The sequence below is a fragment of the Hoplias malabaricus genome, chromosome 8 (genome assembly GCF_029633855.1).
Source record: "Hoplias malabaricus isolate fHopMal1 chromosome 8, fHopMal1.hap1, whole genome shotgun sequence".
NCBI lineage: Eukaryota > Metazoa > Chordata > Actinopteri > Characiformes > Erythrinidae > Hoplias > Hoplias malabaricus.
The window spans coordinates 38,976,516-38,998,572 of NC_089807.1; the positions used below are offsets into that span (position 1 = coordinate 38,976,516).

General features: G+C 45.2%; 1 protein-coding gene across 6 annotated transcripts in view; it reads left to right on the top strand.

The window, feature by feature from the left end:
• Nucleotides 1–617: 617 nt before the first annotated feature.
• Nucleotides 618–22,057, top strand: part of npnta (nephronectin a) — an 84,718-nt gene continuing 63,278 nt past the window's right edge. For all 6 annotated transcript variants that reach the window (XM_066678968.1, XM_066678969.1, XM_066678972.1 and 3 more), the window contains exons 1-2: nt 618–883; nt 15,868–15,968. In XM_066678968.1, the coding sequence (XP_066535065.1) occupies nt 819–883; nt 15,868–15,968 (166 nt within the window). In that variant the 5' untranslated portion in view covers nt 618–818. The remainder of the gene's footprint in view (nt 884–15,867; nt 15,969–22,057) is intronic.

The window sequence follows — 22,057 nt, forward strand, 5'->3', positions numbered from 1 at the left end:
GAGCTGCTTGAAGCAGACCTCTTTTTTTTTGTGTGTGTGTATTTAGTGTCCAAAAATAAAGTAAAAGAAACAAATGTGTGTGTGTGGAGAGAGGGCGGGGCTGCGGAGATGATAGATGAAGGACTAGAGGACGACCAACACAAACCGTGAAGCAACTGTCTCTGACTTTACATCTACAAGGTGGACCACCAAGATGCACAGTGTGTTCACAAACTCCAGTATCACTGCTGTGTCTGATCCACAACACACCACCACACTGTCGCTGCAGCACTGACAATGATCCACCTCCCAAACCACACCTGCTCTGTGGTGGTCCTCTGGGGGTCCTGACCATTGAAGAACAGGACAGACGGACTCCAGTCTGTAACTGTAGAACTACACAGTGCTCCTCTATAGTCCGTGGAGCTGAGAGGATAGAAGTGGTGCAGACAGTCTGCTCTGTCCACCCTCTCGGTCAGTACACAGCCCAAGTTTACACAGATCTTTTAAAAAAATAATAACCTGTCCAATCCCAGCGCAGAACGGCCAGCCAATCATGAACCAGGGGGCGGGACTTTCGGGACTCGCGAGTGGGGAAAGTGCATATCGCCGTCAGCAGCAGCAGCAGAGCGCGCGGGGATTTGTAGAGGAGAGAGCGTAGTGCTGTGTCCGGCTCTGGAGCGCGAGGACCTGACGGACACCAGCGCGTGCGTGCAGGGGCTGGACTCTCAAGTGACCAGCTGAAGCTGAAGCTGCGTCTGAAGACTCGCGGTGACCTCTGATACACAGTGCTGCCCTCTTGGATTTTACTCCCGTGTTGATTCGAGACGCACGTGGACATGCTGCTGAAGTTGCTCGTGCTGTGGACCTGCTGGACCGGCGCGCGAGCGGATTTTGATGGACGGTGAGGGCATCCTGCGCTTGTTTACTTTCTTTGAGAACCTGTCCTAAAGTTTGTGGACACTCATTAATTAATAGGTGGTCTGTGGTAGTACCCCCCCCCCAACCCCTCCTCCTCCAATTTGCTGCGAAGTAGAACAGCTTCTAATTGGTGCGCGCGGGCTCTGATGCTGGATCCATCACTCCAGGGAACGCAGTTCCACTGCTCCACAGCCCAAACGCATGGAGCGTGGTGACCTTAAGCTGGTTCTGCTGCTCCAGAGGGTCCCACGGTCAGTGCAGTGGGGGGGGGGGGGTGCACCTCGTAAGGCTTTGTTTATGTTGTTACTACAGTAACCTATGACGTGTTTATTGTTTGTATATAATTTGTAATGGTTTGGGGTTGGTATTAATTAAGTGATAATTGTAGGAGGTGCATTATTCAGCCCTTATCAGGAGTGTCTACAAACTTTTGGACAGTCAGCACTAGACCACATCTGTAACTCATGAAGAAGGACACACATGCGGTGTGGGGGGGGGGGGGGGGGGGGTACAGTCGGGTATCTATTTTTATTATATTATATAGGCAATACCCAGTAAACAATTAGCCGTTGATTCAACGTTGAAATAACGTAATGACTGCCGTCTAATCAACGTTCTCTTAAGGTTGAAAATGAAAGTTGAAAAGACGTCCAAACACAGACATTGAAAAGACGACTATTAGACGTATTTTGGACGTCCACTGACGTTATTAATTGGCCCCGACATAAATTACTTGTATAAAACGCGTTTTGGATGTCCACTGACGTTATCGATTGGTCACCACTTAACTAACTTATTAAGATGGATTTTGGACGTCCATTGACGTTTAAAATATGTCCTTGACGGACAGACTACTTTTAGACCTATTGTGAACGTCCAGGGACGCTCCTTGTTTACTGGGTGTATACATATCCCCACTATTAATATGTACTTCAGGTGTTAGGAATGTGAAGGTTGCCTGGTTTTCGGGTGGACATGCCTCTGCAACTTCGATAGTCTGCTCTTCCTCCTGCGTTTAAACGCAGCTGCGCATCCTGTAACGGACACCTACGGCTGCTCGCGGAGTTTCTGGTCTCTTTGTCATGAGCGCGTGCGTGTCCCAACACGAACGAGCACAAATATGCGTGAGATGAGCACGGGTCAGGCGCGCGGTCTTCCCTCCTCTCGGTCTGAGGGTTGTCCCCGGAGCGGTGGTCTCTACCTCGGCGCGCTATTTCCATTTGCCCCCCTGTTAACCCCGTTTGCCCCGCGGGGCTGTTTTTGGGAAGCAACTTTCCTGGTCTTGCGTCATGCTGTGTTTGTGTGTGTGTGTGAGAGAGAGAGAGAGAGAGAGAGCGAGAGAGAGAGAGAGAGAGATAGACAGCGCATTGCCCACTCCAGATACAAAGGAGAGGAAAAACTAAAGAAGGTATGGGATTCTTTACCTTCTCCTCCTCCTCTTCTTCCTCATCCACTACCTCCCTCAGTAAATCTCCCCCAGTCGGTCTGGTCCTGCTCTCTGACACAAAATAATCACAGCAGGCATCAAGGCGATGGTCCTGTTGTCTTGTAACTCAAGACCCTCTGGTGAGGACTCTGGGGTTGCCAGTTCATGACAGTGATTCCTCTCACTCTCAGAACCCTCTTTCACAACCTGAGCCCGATAAACCTCTGCATCGTCTGAGAATGTGCCACACACTTGGGGAAGAAAGCAATCAGTTGTTGAGACCCTGGTCATTTCATTCAGGCTCACGCTCTCTAGACTTCATTTCACTGCTACAACTCTTCACCTAAACCTAGACCTGACCAAGTGGAAGATGGTGTGTAGCAGTTTGTTTCCTTAAAGAAAACCCAGTAAACAAGGAACGTCCCTGGACGTTCAAAATAGGTCTGAAAGTAGCCTGTCCGTCAAGGACACATTTTAAACGTCAATGGACGTCCAAAATCCATCTTATTAAGTTAGTTAAGTGGTGACCAATCGATAACGTCAGTGGACGTCCAAAACGCGTTTTATACAAGTAATTTATTTCGGGACCAATTAATAACGTCAATGGACGTCCAAAATACGTCTAACAGTCGTCTTTTCAATGTCTGTGTTTGGACGTCTTTTCAACTTTCATTTTCAACCTTAAGAGAACGTTGATTAGACGGCAGTCATTTCAACGTTGAATCAACGGCTAATTGTTTACTGGGAATGCACTTTTGTTTTTATTGAAATTGCTGCTGTACATTTGCAGTATCCCTGTGAACTATTTGTGTTTAAAAGACGACCGGTAATCATTAAAAGCTGGTCATGGACTTGTCTCAAACCAGAGGACAAAACAGAAGTGGGGAAGCCAGCCCTCCAGACTCGGTTATCATGCTAAAAGGGCTAACAGCTCAATGCACTGACCGCACAGCCACATCACTCTAAACTAAGCATTGTTTGTAAATAACATATTTGATCTGAACTGTGTTTTCATTCCTCAGTTCCGCGATTCGGTCTGTGTACTTTTTTTATCGTGGAAATTATTCATTACACTGTCTCCAGAGGCTTGTACAGTGGGCACTGTGAGAAAAGCCCTGCAGGACAAATTGGGTTAAAAAAAGCAGGTGCATCACTTCAGTTGCCCTGGTTTAGCCCTGGTTTAGTTCTGAAGCTCGGACACATCCAGGCCACTATCTGTATTCCTAACATGAAGAAGAACATCCATCAATCGCTCACCTTTCCTGGACTTGGGGGTCCTTGTTTGCGGATGGGTGTGGCATACTTTCATATCCCCATTTCACAATGCTCTTCCATGGTCAGGACCCCACAGGACCACCACAGAGGAGTGGGCTGCAGTGACACTGACGTGGTGGTGGTGTGTGGATCAGACACAGCAGTGCTGCTCGAGTTTCCGTCCTCTCGGTTAGACACTCCTACGTCTAGGTCCTAGGTCCACTTTACATCTACACAGTCAAGAGACAGTAGCTCTCATCTGTTGCTGCACAGTTTGTGTTGGTCATGCTCTAGTCCTTCATCAGTGGACACAGGGTGCTGTTGGTTGGAAGTCTGGAGGACTGGTCGGTGGACTATTCTCAGTCCAGCTGTGACACTGAGGGGAGTTTAAAATCTCACTGATCCATCGACCAAACCATAGCTGCTCTGTGGGGTCTTGACCATTGAAGAGTAGGGTTTGTTTGGAGGTAAGAAAGTATGTAGAAAAACAGATGAACTACAGTCTGGAGCTGATAAAATGGACACTGAGTGAAGATACAGGGCAGGTGATGGTTCAGTGTAGTAATGTCCAGGGGGCGTGGTTAAACCTGGATTGTACTTTGCTGATATATTTGGCCAGGGAGCTCACTGGACGGTGCAAAACCCGAGTGTACATTGACCCGCTGGCATACGTTATTAATGCCAAGCGTGATGGAGGGAGCTTGTCACCCAAGTCATTATTTGCCAATTTCCACTGCTTATAAACCTGCTTCGCTGCCTCCATCTAAATTCATAGACAGAACATCCTGCAAGAGAGCGCTGCGAGAAGCCCATTCATTATCTCCAGTCTTTCGGCAGGGCCATTTAGAGCCTCCCGCCTAATGGGCCGAGGCGTACCTGAGGGACGGCTCGCTCCTAAACTGCACACGGTCCTTCGGAACACCACCACTGTGGCTTTAATCGATACAAACGCTCTGTACAGCTCGCAACGACTCGAGAGTTACGTACTGCCTCAGTGTTGTTTGCTTGTTTAGTTGAAGGTCAAGAGGACCACTAAAGGTTGACTTGTTACACTTCCCGTGGGAGAGGGCTCACTCCGCTCGGAAGGTTCTCTAGTCCTCAGGGACCCCTACAGCCAGTCCTCATTTCTGCTCAGAGCACATTCCTCTAGAATCCGAGCCAGGCAATCAACCCGCTGCAGCCCTCCATTATCTGAATCAGGTGTGATTGCAGGAGGATTGGAGCACGTCTTTGGACAGGCCGGGGCTGGAGGTCCCTGAGGACCGCATTGATAACCTCTGCCTCAGTGTTAAGTGTAGTATCCGGACTGGTCGATAATGCTCCCTCTGTTCTGTTTGCTCTCGCTCTTCAGGGGCACTTGGTAAATCTGTTGTTAAAGGCACAGTTCAGCAAAAAAAAATCCAATTTACACAATTTTCCTCCACGTCAAGTGTGTTCCATCAGCGGAAACACGCTGGGTGTCTGAGGATCTGCACTGTTTCACAGGAACTACAGGGCTGATTTCATTATAAATCTCATAACACATACATTAGCACTTAAACTCCAGTACCCACTGTTTTAAATCTCACACTCCCTGTGTCCTCAGAGTCTTCATACAAAGTTCTACCTTCAAGGAAAGGATTTAAGATCTAGATAATCATGACATGGCTACATGGAAATTCACAAGCTCCTGTCCACAGGTGGCGCTGTTCTATACATTCAAAGTGTATTATACTTACCCAAAGAAGAAAAACACAAACAGTGCTGTAAATTGTTGTGTGAGAACGTTACACGAAGGAGACGTTTCTAACTTTTTGGAGACTTAGGCTTAGGGTTAGGTTTAGTGTTAGACTTAAAGGAACACTAGGTTCCTATATTTATCTTAAAATTACAGCTTCAAAATAATTATGATGTTTCTCGGACCTGAAATAGGGAGAATACAACTGCTGTAATTGCTACTCCGGTGTCTGTGAGGAGTGTGGTGTGTTCTCCCTGTGTCTGCGTGGGTTTCCTCTGGGTGACTGTCTGTGAGGAGTGTGGTGTGTTCTCCCTGTGTCTGCATGGGTTTCCTCCAGTTTCCTCCCACGGTCCAAAAACACATGGCGATACGTGGATTGGCGATTCAAAAGTGTCCGTAGGTGTGAGTGAATGTGTGTGTTGATCTGTGGACTGGCGCCCCCTCCAGGGTGTATTCCTGCCATGCGCCCAATGATTCCAGGTAGGCTCTGGACCAACCGCGACCCTGAACTGGATAAGCGCTTACAGATAATTTAAGAATGATTGAATGAATTCACAAAGTGAGAGCTGGATTTAGTACACAGTGTATGAGTCCTGGGAATGGTGTTATAGTAAAATATTGACAAATTCAGGCTGAGGCCATGCTTTTGGACATCAGTGAGCATTTTGTAAACTTGTCTGTGTTGTCGTCTTCTTGTTTACAGTATCCTTGTAAACATTTAATTTCTATCCAGTTTCTTTGATTAAAAAGTAACTTAATCAGGCGAAACTTTTCAGACTTATTGTTCATTACTGTTCCCAGGTCTTCTCCTTTACCTTCTAGTGCCTTGATGCTGAAGCCACTTATTTTAATGTAGGATTGGCTTATCTTAACAATGTGGGGACAATATCCTGTCATGAAAATGTGGTGTTTTTATATTAATTAATGTCCAGGCCTGTTTTGTAAATGGAGCTCCATCACTCCAGAGAACACCGTTCCACTACTGGACAGCTCAGTGCTGCGGGCTTTATTTCCATCTTGCCTAAGCATTAAGTCTCTTAATTTAGCACGACTGAACAGACACTTCCCAAGCCCACTGTTATTAGACTCTGTTACCCACTTAGAACTTAAGACCATGTTGTTGATCATATACATAGACTGTAATTATAACTGCAGCTCTTGTGATTAGAAAATTGCACCGCAGTTTTGATATTGAAATCTCACAGCCCTGTAATAAGCAGATTAGCTCAGTAACTGATTAGCCTGTTTTAGAAGGTACAGGTGCTCTGAGGACCAGGCCTAGGACTAGTTTTAGTCTTCATATATATTCAGTGGAGCAGGGACTTACACAGCAACCTGCTGGAGAGTGTCACTGAAGACCAGGATATGACAAATGACCGTGTTTAATGGTAATTAGCATTAGCATAGAGACATTATTGCAGGGAAAATATAACGCTCTTGAGGCTATAAATATTTTTAAAAAGTGGTCACTTCAAAGGAGAAGGTCAAGTTGTTCGTAAAGCTGAGTAGGAATTGATACAGTGATTTTATTTACGGGTGACTGCATTTTGGTTTTTAAAAAATATGACACTGTAGACACACGGGCATCCATCTTGTTTATGATGTTTTGGCTGGGTGGAGGCAAGTTTAGGACCATGGTAGTGTGTGTGTGTGTGTGTGTGTGAGAAAGAGAGAGGAGTGGTGGATAGGAGTGAGATGAATATCTTTAAATAATGCATTTATATGAATACAATTATATAATGAATATTAATACATAAGTATTTACTCATCTTAATAGCCAGTATTCTAAACTAAATCATCTTTCATTTAAACTTATATCTTAAAATTAATAAATAAATGAAATAAAATTAAATAATGTTAAAAAGTAAATGTAAAAATAATAACTAATACATAGTTAAAATAGGGGCGGCGCGGTGGTGCAGCAGGTAGTGTTGCAGTCACACAGCTCCAGGGATGTGGAGGTTGTAGGTTCGATTCCCGCTCTGGGTGACTGTCTGTGAGGAGTTGGTGTGTTCTCCCTGTGTCTGCGTGGGTTTCCTCCAAGAGAGTGTCTATAAGGAGTGTGGTGTGTTCTCCCTGTGTCTGCGTGGGTTTCCTCCGGGTGACTGTGAGGAGTGTGGTGTGTTTTCCCGGTGTCCGCGTGGGTTTCCTCCCACAGTCCAAAAACGCATGTTGGTAGGCGGATTGACAACTCAAAAGTGTCCGTAGGTGTGAATGTGTGTGTTGCCCTGTGAAGGACTGGCGCCCCCTCCAGGGTGTATTCCCGCCTTGCGCCCAATGATTCCAGGTAGGCTCTGGACCCACCGCGACCCTGAACTGGATAAGGGTTACAGATAATGAATGAATGAATGAATGAATAGTAAAAAAATATATAAAGTAATTTAAATTAAAACTGATTTGTGTTCATTTTCATTGTAATTTAGGCTGTGGTCGATAGGCTGAGGTGGGAAGCAGTTTGAACTGTGGTTGATGTATATTCAGGTACATGTAGACCAATAACTGCGAAGAGAAGGCGGAGCTTATAAAGACATGTTTAAAGTTGTATAAATCTGTACACAGACTGTGTGTTGACTGTAGAAGCAAACCCTGACGTGAAGTCCAGGACATTTTACACAATTTAGAAATAGACACATTTTTCACATCAAAAAGAGGCCATGTCCAGGATAAAGAGGATATATGGTCACGCCTTCAGACATTTTGGGCCACTTGTATTGGCCCGATGTTACATAGGAGATGCATGGCTTTGGTTTCTTTGGGCAGCAACAAGACAAAATTCAGCCCCCTTTCACCCTGTTCCTCAATGCTTAGGATCCCCACATGACAATAGAGCAGATAGACAATAGGCTGGCGGACCAGTGTCACTCAGGTGGTAGTGTGTGTTGCTCTGGTGGATCAGACACAGCAGTTTCTGCTGGAGTTTCTGAACGCTGTCCTCTCTCCATGTCCACTGTAATAAACGCACAAACCTTGTTGGTCCACCTTGTAGATGTAAAGATAAGAGACCGTATGTAGCAATACAGTTAGTGGTAGTCGTATTTTTAGGGGCTAATCGGTGGCCCACCTTCGGGCCTAGGTTTATAGTTTAAACTGAAGTGGTTAGCTTTAGCACAGATGCTGTCCTGCTGTCTAAGCTCGCTCTGCTGCGGAGGGACTGAGGCAGATTCCTGAGGTTAGTCATTAACCGCGCCTTTTTCATTATGAGCGATTAGCCTCCCAGAGCCTGCTGGAGCCTCTGCTCCCTGGTGAACTGGCATTTGATTGCACGCGCACTGTCTGTTGCAAGACGCTGCAGAAAGGAGTAGGATGTGCTTGTCAAGTGTGTGTTTTGATTACCCGCCGTCTAATTGCAGGCCTGTCGGAGGAGGTGCCGCTGGAATGTGAAGGGTAATAATCCCGTGCTTGTGCTTGCTTTTGATTTTCCACAAAGCCGGGCAGATCCATAATTCATGAGATGACCATATACATATTGCATGAAGGTGCAACACATACAATACGAGTTTAATTTGGAGCCACAAGAAACAGCTAGGGGCCTTTGGTGAGGAACTGGAAACATGAAGCGCATGAATGTTGCATGAGTGTTGTTTCCAGCCTCGCTGGTGTAGGAGCGCGAATAACTGCAGCCACCAGTCGATCGGCTCTTGGCTCCAGCCTGTGGACGCGGAGGAGAGACTGTGAAGTGGATATACGCCCACCAGATGAGTGCATATGCTGAATGCAGACAAAGTGAGTCATTGAGAGCGGGTGGTAGAGCACCTCTGCTGGGGAGAGGCCAGGCGTCCCGCTAGGTGGCCGAGATGTGTTGTGACAGTCTCGTTACCCCAGCTAGGCATTGAGCCTGGCGCCAGGCGTCTCTTCTCTCGCTCTCTTTTGCTTCCTTTCCACGTCTGGGTGTCTCACGCTCACCCTCAGTTTGGCATCTCCTTGGACGCAGCCCAGAGTTCATGAACTGCAGCTTGGCACGTGAAGACTTGCGCAGGTCCACGCAGACACTCTGGGGCTCTGGAGCCCAACATAGGAATGACTATGGATTGAAGTTTTCACGCAGTTCAAGTTACTTTTTGATTTAATTATATGTGAATATATAGACAAGGAATTATTTGATCTTGTCATGAGGAAGGTTTAACCTCTTACGCGCCACTGTATTTGTAGGAAATTTTTTTGACTGATTTTACATGCCCATGTCTTATGGTCCATGTCCACGACCTGGAGGTTGTGGGTTCGATTCCCGCTTCGAGTGACTGTCTGTGAGGAGTGTGGTGTGTTCTCCCTGTGTCTGCGTGGGTTTCCTCCGGGTGACTGTCTGTGAGGAGTGTGGTGTGTTCTCCCTGTGTCTGCGTGGGTTTCCTCCGGGTGACTGTCTGTGAGGAGTGTGGTGTGTTCTCCCTGTGTCCACGTGGGTTTCCTCCGGGTGACTGTCTGTGAGGAGTGTGGTGTGTTCTCCCTGTGTCTGTGTGGGTTTCCTCCGGGTGACTGTCTGTGAGGAGTGTGGTGTGTTCTCCCTGTGTCTGCGTGGGTTTCCTCCGGGTGACTGTCTGTGAGGAGTGTGGTGTGTTCTCCCTGTGTCTGCGTGGGTTTCCTCCGGGTGACTGTCTGTGAGGAGTGTGGTGTGTTCTCCCTGTGTCCACGTGGGTTTCCTCCGGGTGACTGTCTGTGAGGAGTGTGGTGTGTTCTCCCTGTGTCTGTGTGGGTTTCCTCCGGGTGACTGTCTGTGAGGAGTGTGGTGTGTTCTCCCTGTGTCTGCATGGGTTTCCTCCGGGTGACTGTCTGTGAGGAGTGTGGTGTGTTCTCTCTGTGTCCACGTGGGTTTCCTCCGGGTGACTGTCTGTGAGGAGTATGGTGTGTTCTCCCTGTGTCTGCGTGGGTTTCCTCCAGGTGCTCCGGTTTCCTCCCACGGCCCAAAAACACACGTTGGTAGGTGGATTGGCGTCTCAAAAGTGTCCGTAGGTGTGAGCGTGTGAGTGAATGTGTGAGTGTGTGTGTTGCCCTATGAAGGACTGGCGCCCCCTCCAGGGTGTGCGCCCAATGATTCCAGGTTACACTTACAGATAATGAATGAATACATACATACAAATATTCATTCATTGTCTGTAACCCTTATCCAATTCAGGGTCGCAGTGGGTCCAGAGCCTACCTGGAATCATTAGGCGCAAGGCGGGAATACACCCTGGAGGGGGCGCCAGTACTTCACAGGGCAACACAGACACATACACACATTCACTCACACACTCACACCTACGGACACTTTTTTTGAGTCGCCAATCCACCTGCAACGTGTGTTTTTGGACAGTGGGAGGAAACCGGAGCACCCGGAGGAAACCCACGCAGACACAGGGAGAACACACCACACTCCTCACAGACAGTCACCTGGAGGAAACCCACGCAGACACAGGGAGAACACACCACACTCCTCACAGACAGTCACCTGGAGCGGGAATCGAACCCACAACCTCCAGGCCCCTGGAGCTGTGTGACTGCGACACTACCTGCTGCACATACAAATATACATACCCAAAAAACAATAAATTTCTTTAATATATACATGAAAAAATGTATTGATATTTGTTTGTCATGAAAATGGACGTACTTAAATATATGGAACCTGTATATCATTTTTTTAGAACGTATCTTTCTATACTTTCAATTATACTTTAACTTAATGATTTATTTATTTATTTAGAAAATTTATTTTTACTGAGATATTAAAGTCTTCATTGGTGCATTTATCCTTTAATTAATTCATTCATTCATGCCATTTTTGGTCCTCCGTAGTTAAAGAGCCCTTCCAGTTAGCAAAAATATGCGTTTTATGATTTGAATTATGATATGCTCAAAATATAATGTGAAATGCACAAAATGTGATTTTTATATTATTTGTTGGTCCCAGAAATCATTTTTCGACCTGGTTACACAAATATGAACTCATGTTTTTTTCATCTTAATTTGTCTTATTAGAACTCAACATATGAATATTTTATACAATGATATTAGATTCATGCAAATTGAAATTGAAGTTCATTTTATCCATAAACATTCACATTCATATCTCAGAACAAAAGATATGCCACATGCTTTATCTGAAGCAGAATCTTACATTGGCAGCTCAGCTTTCTTTCCTTTGACACCTCTCTTTCATGTGTGTATTAAACTCTGGGGTCCTAAATGAAACGTCTATGCCCTGCTCTGGTCAAAATATCACAAGGATCAAACACCACAGCAGCGTTCTTCCCCTGTATAAACAGCTCTTTTCAGAACGCCTGCTCCTTTAAATGAGCATTGACCACAACTCATTTCAGCGCGAGGGCCCAGGAGTGAGGAGCAGTTTTTAACTGTTTTTGCTCATTTCTCTTTCTTCTCCGTCCTTGTGTTCTCTGTTTTTTCTCAGTCCTCTTATTTCTCTGTTCTTGTGTGTCTGTGTTTCTCTGTTTAACCTCGTATTTGAGCTCTCAGATGAACATAAGTGGTGTTTGATGCAGAAATGATCACCCAACATTACAATCGCATTCACCTCCGCAATGTTTATGTGGCTGAATGCCATCCAATCCTCACAGAAATGTTCATTTCCGTACAGAAGGTTAAAAGTATATGGAAATGGATACATTGGGTTAGCTTTCTTTCAAAATGATTATCTTTGTCTCTTCTCTCTGTCTCTGTCTGTCTCTGTGTCTCTTCTGTCTGTCTGTCTGTCTCCCTGTCTCCTCCCTTTGTCTGTCTCTGTTTCTCTACTGTCTGTCTGTCTCCTCCCTTTGTCTCTCTCTCTGCTCGCTGTGGGCTGGGTGTATTATCTTCTCTCAGCCGCTAGGCCGGCTGCCATATTGCTGCGAGACCTTTTATTGGTTTTATGAGTGGGGTTAAAATGACTGTCTGGAGATGAGCCACGAGGAGATTTAATTATTAATGCAGCAATAAAGCAATCTCCCTCTCTCTCTCTCTCTCTCTCTCTCTCTCCGTCTCTCCCTCTCTCTCTCTCTCTCTGTGTCTCTCTCTCACAGAGAGAGGTGGTGTTAGTGTATATAAACGAGTGTAATCAGGGGAGATTAGAATCTGTGATCAGATGTGGTGCGATGGCCTGTTTTTGATTGGACACGGGATTAGTCGATGTCCATTTTGATTGGATGGGGGGATCAGTGGGTGACTTTTTAATTGGATGGACGATAAGTCAGTGTTGGATGGACCATGAGCGGATGTAAATTCTGATTGGACTGGGATTAGTGGATGCTGGTTTTGAATAGATGGGGGAATTAGTGGATGCTGGTTTTGATTGGTTGATTTGTTAGATTGCTTTTATTGGACAGGATTAATGGCTGATCATTTTGATTGGACGGGAGGGGGGTTTATCGATTTATTGACTGATCAGTTTTGATCGTTTTGGTTTGGTGCGGGAATCCTTTGCCTGTCATTTTGATTGGTCAGGATTTCTATGGATGATCATTTTTGATTGGATGGTGGGATTAAGGGATAATCGTTCTGATTGGATAGGGGAAAGAGTGGATAATCTTTTGGTTGGATGGGGGTTTGTGGATGATCATTTTGACTGGACAAGGGAATCACTGGATGATTGTATCGAATGGACAGGGTATAGTAGAAGATCATTTTGATTGGATGGGGGTGGCTTCTTGGTGCTGAAGACAGAAGGCTAGCGACAGCAAAAGACATTAATCAGAGAGAGAGAGAGAGAGAGAGAGACAGAGAGAGAGACAGAGAGACAGAGAGAGAGAGCAGGATGGCAGTGTCAGCCCACAGTGAGACTCTAGCTCTTGCCCTCTGCGTCTTTAGAGACTGTGTGAAGACTCTGTCCCTGTTGCTCTTCTTTCACACTGCTGCACACAAGGCGCTTTCCCCCGGCTGCCATTCCACATTAACTCTCTCCATCAACTTTCTCTCTGACGGTGACGGGCAGCACAGGAGGCAGCATTAGCATTTCCACCGTCCACCAACCGAGGCTAACACACAGCCATCTGCCAGACTGTGGCTGGAATGAACAACTCCACACTGCTCCCTCATTTTTTCTTTCTCCTCTCTCTCTCTCTCTCAGTCCATATGGTAATGAAGGCAAGTGTATTGTGTTACAGCACTGGAAACACAGGCTGAATTTCCTCTTACTGTCTGGGTAAGGCCTACGTCATGTGATGACCAAGGGCTGGACTCGTTTGCTTCTTTTCTGAGACCTTAAATGGTCAGATCTTCTCTCTGCTTTTCTCTGGCGTCCAGCACTAAAAGAAAACATCCCTCGCTGAATCTGCCAAGTGACTCCTTCTGTCTCTCTCCCGGAGAGCAGTTCCTTTTTCTGGGAAATAACCTGCGTTGGATGTTTAGCGTGTGAAATTGCGAACAGGCCTGAACGTGAGAGTGACCGTTTGAGGGTGTGACATTTTCCACAGTTCTGAGTGAGCGGGAGAGTGTGTGAAATTGTCCACAGGTGTCTGTGAGTGACAGGGAGAGTTTGTCCAGGGTGTGCTCCTGCCTTGTGCCTGGTTATTCCAAGTAAACTCTGGTTTAGGGCTGGGCAATTAATCGAAAAATTTACTGAAATCAACATTCAGAACTTCTAATTGACATAATCTTGTCTATATCGATTATATTGGTATTGATGTACTGTCTCTTTAAAACCACGCTACCAAGTTGTAGTCACATGACTCTGCCCGTATCTGCAACATGGAAGCAACCTAAACAGAGGCCGACCAAGTGACTCGAGCAGCAAGTACCAAAGAAAAACACAGCGTCTGTGGTTTGGACGCATAATTAAGACGACACTGTAATTGTGGTTAAAAAAAATTGTGATATTGATTTTGAACTAGTCTGGTCCCATGGTGATCCTTATCAAGATGAAGTAGATGAAATAGTTCCTTTGAGCTTTAGACCCTCCTCTTTTTCCCCTGAGATTAGTCGTGTGACCTGCTGCGGAATTTTAAAGCAACATCTTCCAAAGCCTGCTCTCGTCCTTTGGCCCGCGTTTGGTTCACACTGTATTTCATTGTAAACGTGGCATGATCATTTTCCGCCCCATCGCCGCTGCTTGCTGCTGTATCTCTGGGGAGAGGAGATAGAGCTTGTCTCGCCCCCGTTACCGCCAGCAGCCGCACGGGAACATCAGCCGTTATTATGGGATGGCGGGGAGATCATTCACCCTGGCGTTATCTGCAGGCCCTTATCTGAGCGCACAATGGGAGCAGTGTGAATGCAGATAAGGTGTCATCGTCTCACTGATGTATGGATAAGAGAGCATCAGTGAGTCCGGATCAAAGGCATTAGCCACACACCACAGTCCCCTCCCTCATCACTTACAAATGACCACTGCTATGATCAGCACTTTTCACACCATTAACACTGAAGCTAAACAGTGTGTAACCTCTTGGTCCCGGCCAGAACATTACAGCATTGATACTCTATGCCAATTTCCCTCACATCCAAGCCTTCTCTCTGCTGCTCGGCTAATTGGTCCTGGAGGGTTAGAGCAATGCAAGAACTACCAAATATTAAGGTTCATTGTCCACTTTATCAGCTCCATTGACCATATAGATGCACTTTGTTGTTCTACAGTTAGAGATTGTAGTGCATCTGTTTCTTTTTTAGCCTCTTTTCACTACACTGTGAACAGATGACCACTACAGAACAGATAGGTGGTGTGTTAGTGTGTGTCGGACATGGGCGGTTCGTTCATTAAGGCGATGGGCGACGTACCGCCAAAAGAATAAGGGAGGAAATTGTTAGCTTACATTCTATCACAGTATTAACCCATGGCTTGGTATTAACTAATCCCTGCCTGATGATTTGTCCCACGTCTGAGTATCACAGTCCAGTCAGTGTTATTTTCCTTACTCATTTGTACATTGCAACTTGACCGTCGTCTAGATGACTCTTTAATTTACTTAATGGACCAAGAGAGATTTGGCAGTAGCTGACACTGTGTTGTGCTGATATGAGTGGATCAGACACAGCAGTAATGCACAGGTTTTTAAACCCCTCACTGTAACTTCTGGACAGAGCATAGTCCACCAAACCAGGAATATCCTACCAACAGTGTCCACATCTACAAGGTGGACCAACACGGTAGGTGTGTGGACAGCGGACAATGAGTGGACACTCTAAGAATGATGTACTAATCAAATAATTCCCATGCTGTGGTGGTCCTGTGGGGGTCCTGGTTACTGACAAACAGGGTGAAATGGGGCAAACACGGCATGAAGAGGCAGATGGACTATAATGGTTTGTGTAATTGTGGATCTACCTAGTGCACCTGGTCAGTGGAGATAATAAAGTGGACAGTGCATGTTTGATATCCAATGAGGGACCTTTAGATTATTTTCAGATGTGTACAAAGTATTTTTCTCTCATATATATATATGCATGCGCTGAATACAGAGATCTGAATATACAGGGCAGGAGGACTCCAGGGACCACTCCTAGTAACCATTGTCTTTCTGTGCTGTTTGTGAATATACTAAATATGGAGATGTTTTTGGGGGAATAAATGTTGTGTTGCATAAATCTGCATACATTTGATCAAACGAGAGCAGTGGGATGTCTCCTTTCCCTCTGGTGACTGAAGGCTGACGGTGTTCTCTTTTGGCAGATGGCCCAGGCAGATGGCCTCGTCCACTGGACTGTGCCGCTATGGAGCTCGGGTCGACTGCTGCTGGGGCTGGACACGGCGCTCCTGGGGACACTGCCAGCGTGAGTAACCGCTGCTACTGGGGGCAGCCAAGGCTCTGGGGCCAGCTTAGAGGGGCTTTCATTACTGTTAGATGCTCTGAACTCTCAGCCGCACATACTTAACACTCGCACACTTGCACTGGCCACACAGAAGGTCACTTGATCTCTATGACAGGGGTTGCCATCCAGCGCTGTTTGGGGACTTCTGGGTTAAACACACCTGCTCCAGTCACTATTTGCAGTCAGAAAGGGAGACTTAATATTGCCATATTTTAGGTACTAAAAGCATAAAATTGTTTCATCTTTGTGCTTCAGTAACTTTGTTAGAAAGAGCCAGCACTAACTCTAAAGTTGACAATAGAGCTGACGCTAGAGCTAACTCTGAGGATGACACCAGGATTGACACTAGAGATGGCAGTAGAACCGACACTAGAGCTGACTCTAGAGCTGACGCTAGTGCTGAAACTAGAGCTGACACCAGAGCTGTCCAGGATAGCTGTAGATATTGAGAACAGAAAATGTCCTTTCAGATTTTTGGCAGTTTACAAATAAGATTTGGCAGTTTATGGTCTCTTCCAAAAGTGTTGAGGTCTTCAGTGGCTTCAGATGACTCTGAAGAAGCTAACCTTACTATACTTGCACCACATTTCCGATAGAGCATCTAACAACCAGTCATCTTCTATGACAGCAGGCAATCTGTAGGCATAATATGATAGCAGATGGCAAGCACAAAGTCAACAGAGCGATAAATTAAGTTGAGAGTTTCTCTACTCAATCCAAATGAGTTATGACACATGGATGTGACAAGATGAAATGATTGCCTGTGACCATTGGGAGCACCCCTTATCCCACATTGGGAACAACCCTTATCCCACACTAGTTGATGCCATTTCGAGAACTTTAACATTAATGGACACTCAGATTAGTTTGAATACCCATATATTATAAAAACACGTTCGTTTCTATTTCGCAGAGTTGTTGGAGAAGGGAAATTATTACCGTGCAGAACCCTAGCCCTCCATGAGCCTATTTAGCAGAAAATTGACTGTATGATTATTAATTTCTCCTCTCAGTCAGTTATGATTGTAGTCTGCTGCATGTCTGAAGCAGGGGCTTCTGTTGAGTCTGAATGCAGCTGTAGATATTAATAGATATTTTAACACATGGACAGATGCTCAGAACACAGGATATCACCACGTCCAGGCTCATGGAGGATGGCTGTAAATCAGCCTTTTTGATCTGGTATACTGTAGCCCCTCATCTGTCCTGAAAGTGGAAAATGAAAAGCACCTATAAAACATGCGCCGCTTCCAAAATATTCCACAGAAGCCGACTCCCCGAAGCCTGCACTGCTGATTAAAGCAGTCTCGTCAAGTGTCCCCAAACTGAATGTGTGGTGATTGGAGATGTCCAAAAAAGCTTGCGCTACTTGCGACTTCCTCTCAGGCCCCACTCAGAGTGATGAGCTCTTTGAAAAGTACCACGTTTATCTCTCCGATTTTCCTTTTCCCTCACGCAGACAAACTTCTTCTGTCAAATTTATGGAGCGTTGAAGGAAGGGCCACCATCTCTCGCATTAAATTCATTAGCACGCTCCATTTGTCTGTTGCCATATGTTTGGTGCAAATGCAGTGACAAAGACAGTAGAGATGTAGCTCATTTCTGACCAAATATCTCGATCAGTGGATGGAAGTAGCTTCGCTGTGGCTGCAATTGCCCTGGGGAATGTGTGAGGACATTATTAGCGAGCTGAGTGTGTCCAGCAACCTGACCAATGCATGATGCTCTAGGGTGTGTACCTTCTGTTCCACCTGTATCTGTTTATAATAAACAAAACAAGCCTTTTTGGTTTATTCCAATAAAAACAAGCATTGTTTTTCATGTCGAACGTGAATTTGAATAATTGAAATTCTTAGAGCTAAGTTGAAAGAAGAAAAATTAATTGGCCATTGTTTTAAACCTGTTTCATCATTACACATTGTAGAGTGACACACAGCTTAGCTTACAGCTGCTCTACATAGTCGTACACTATAAACTGGTATCATGAACTGTTCAGGGGGAAAATGTGTATATTTTAAGAAAAGACCATTCCCCTGATGAAAAACAGTGTTTTGTGTTTGTGTAATGCTATCATTAACAGAGATCTCTTCTGCTAACATAGTTCTCTTTGGATACATAAGAGTTACTTTGAGTGTATGTAGTGAAATAGCGCCACCAGTGGATGGGAGGCACACTTAATGATACTACTATAGCTACAAATTAAGATGAAACAAAGAGGCCTCTTTGTAGTATATTTATTTTTAAGATGTGATACCCAGTTGTGCATTACATAGAAATTAAAGCACAGGCTCCTGCACCCAAACAGTTCGTACTGTGTCTAAACAATAGTCATTTGGGATTGAGCCACGCGAACACAAGTCTGTACTGGACGAACTATTTGAGCAGAAGCCAGACATTCATAACTTGCACAGTGCACGAATGCATAGGCAGCCTTTTTTAGGGAACCTTTTCAGCTCCAGCCTCAGGCTGAGGAATGTAATTACCTAACTATTAGATTCCAGTTATTTCTGTGTGAGTTCCACAGTCCATGGCCTTGTGTCTTCCCCTGCCTGTGACCTTTGCATGTGAAAATGATACAGGTTTAAAACACAACAACTTGGTAGCCTTTCTTCTTCAAACTGAATGACATTTTAGTGCTAAGAAAGGTGCTTAAAGTAGGTGAGAATTGACTCTCTGCCCACCACCACTTGGCAGCTTGTTTCAGTTCCCAGCTTGGGTAGGAACACCACACCATATCAATAAGGGCAAGATCCCTAGCACTGCATTAGCCTACATCTGGGACATAAAAGTAATTTTAAATTGCATTGAACACAAGAGTCTGCTTAGTGTAATTGAGGATGATTTTGATTGTGTTCATCATTGTAATTTCTGATTGGATAATGGCTCCCGAGTGGGCTCAGGGGTGTAAGCCTTGGGCCTATGACCGGGTTTTCATTGGATCGATCCTAGGAGATGCCTCAGCCCTCCGAGGCTAGGAGTCCTAAGAAAGCACAATTGGTCCTGCTCTTTCTGGGTGGGTGGCATAGCCCTTGTGTGGGTTTGGGGGGTTTAAAAAAACAGCAAAGGGTTGAACAGAGGCTTCACAGATGCTCTGCTTGCATGGCTTGTTTGCGAGATAGTCCAGCTGCTGCTTTGCCTGCTGTATGGTGGTGTAGCGGGGCTTTGCTCTCTCCACTCAGAGTGGGAAGATGCTGGTGTACCTCATTAACTCGCGGAGCTGGAACTAATAGCTGATGCTCTGCTCTAACCCCGTGGTGCGTGACATGCCAGCGCACTGAGCCGCGAGCCACACTTATCTCCTTCACTTCATCTGCCACCTGTCACATTATCACAGATGGAGCGCAGTGAACACGAGGCATCGGGGCATCCCTGCAATTTACTGCTGGGTGGATGAGTGGATGAATGGATGAGTGAGTGTGAGCACAACTCTTCCATTCGCTTTTGGTGCTCTTTCAAACAGGACCCTGACAGAAACATAATTTGAAAATGACCTAATTCAGCTTTAGGAGTCTTGCCAAAACTGTTATTGGTGGGCGTTCCTGGGAGTCAAACCGTGCGGAGCACAGGGGCATTAGCCACTACGCTTGCCAACCAGAGTGTGACATCACAGTATTTCACTTCCTTTAGTAGGATGCCTGCATAGACGGCTTTTTTATGGCTCATCATTTCTAATTAAATATTTTTATTGGTATATATACATTGCTATGGTAACTAACTCCACCATTTATTGATCTAATATATTTACATATATCAGATATGTTTATAGATGATTATAAATGTTGCCGATATAATTATTAAAACACTTGATTGGGCTTGTAATCAGAAGGTTGCCGGTCCAATCCCCAAAGCCGGCAGGTCATGGCTGAAGTGCTATTGCGCAAGGTACCTAAGCCCTAACTGCTTCCTCGGCATCATGGCTCCGGGCAGGTGTGCTTACTGCCCCCTAGTGTTCACTAGTGAGTGCATAAATGTGTTTCACTGCACGGATTGGGTTAAATGCAGACAAGAAATTCCTCTGTGTGCAGGCACTGCTATTGGCCACTAGCATCTGTCTACTCATGTGACAGATCTGGGCAGTTTGCGGCAGTTGAGAAAGAAGCAGTAGGTGACAATGTGTGTGATCTGGGGGGGGGGTTCACTGATGAGTGGAACTGGAGAAATTTCATGGAACAAAGAAAAGGATATTATTTCTTTGGGTCAATTATTATGAAAGTCATTAATCACAGTTAGCTATAAATAAATGAAGGCATTATTCCTTATTTAAATCCATTGGCAGTTTTAATATCTAAAGACATATTGGTATGTGCTGAAGTTTAGCTGCTGCTTGAATATCAGAGTGAAGCAGGAATCCTTCTGCAGTCGTCTGCCAGTCACCGCATGCATGTGTCTATCACAGCAGCGCAGACAGAGCCGCATCATTAGAACCCAAACGCCATCATTCACAGCTGTCACGTCTCCTGATTCGCCTTTTCCCACTCTCCAGCCAAATTCGTTTCGCAAACCGCTGGCACCAGCCTCAGGTTCATCACAGCGGCGGCAAGTATCAGGGTCTGCTGCTTATTTAGATTGCATCGTCCAGTTTTAATGGTCAGTGTGGCCCTTTCGAAGCAGCCAAGTGTTTGGATTTTTTTTAACAGGCCACTGGCCGTGATGCTAAGCACAGCAGCAGCTAAATAGCTGTTGAATAAAACAGAAAAAAACCCTAAAATGAGCATTAAATTAGATTGCACAGAATTTTAAAAGCTATAAGAAAAAGGGACTATGGAATATGTATAGTGTATATGTCCAAATGTTTGTAGACACCCCTTATAGCTATTGTAAGAGTTATCTGTTGTGGACACAGAGATTCAGTTGTGCACACACTCTGTAGAAAAGTATGAAAACGAGCACCTGCACGTGACCCAGAACTCACCATCCCCAATGCCAAGTGTCAGCTAGAGGGGTAACATTCGGTGGGTAAGTGATTAGAGGCAGTGAAGTTATATACACACAGATCAGAGGATCACTTCAGCAGAGAGAGAGAGAGAGAGAGAGAGAGAGAGAGAGAGAGAGAGAATGGGAAGGTGAGAGTGTGTGTAAGAGTCAGAGATGATGAGAGAGACTGAGCATGTGCGTGTTTGTGTGTGTGAGAGAGAGAGAACAAAAAGGCTGAGACAAAAAAAGTGAGAGAGAACAAGACTGATAGAGAGTGTGTGAGAGGATGAAGAGAGAGAGAGAGAGAGATAAAGACATGAGGAAGAGAAAGTGTGAGAAAAAGAAGAAGAGTGAGATAAAGTGAAAGATGAGAGAAAGCGAGAGATTAAGAGAGAGAGAGAAAGAGGGATGAAGAGAAATATATGCGAGAGAGAAAGAGATAGGGAGAGAGAGAAATATGAAGAGAAGAATTGGGGAGAGAGAGAGAGAGAGAGAGAGAGAGAGAGAGAGAGAGAGAAAGAGATAAGAGTGAGAAAAAGTCAGATGAAAAGAACTAGACGATGAGAGACGAGAGAGAGAGATGAAGAGAAAGATGAGGGGGAGGTATATAAAGAGAAAGATGAGAGAGAGAGAGAGAGAGAGAGAGAGAGAGAGAGAAAGAGGGATGATGAGAGAGAGAGAGAGAAGAGAGAGAGAAAGAGGGATGAAGAGAAATAAATGAGAGAGAAAGATGAGAGAGAGAGAGATGAGGATAGAGAAAGAGATGAGGAGAGAGAGAGATGGAGAGAGAGAGAAACGGAGAGAGAGAGAGAGAGGGAGAGATGAGGACAGAGAAAGAGATGGAGAGAGAGAGAGAAAGAGAGATGAGGATAGAGAAAGAGAGAGAATATAATGCATGAAAATGAAATATATTACTGTGTTCCAAAATATGAAGAGAGTGGATTCTATAACCTTTGGACTATGTTGGATGTTGCAGTAGAAAAATATTGGACCCTTCAGACCCCCAAATAATAACCTACAGACCCTTTGTTTTCTGTCAATACCCAAAAAGCATTTCTTATTTATGAACTTTTATTATTGAATATAACATTTATTTGAATAATAACAGAGTGCTGCTACTGTCCAGAGAAGAACCG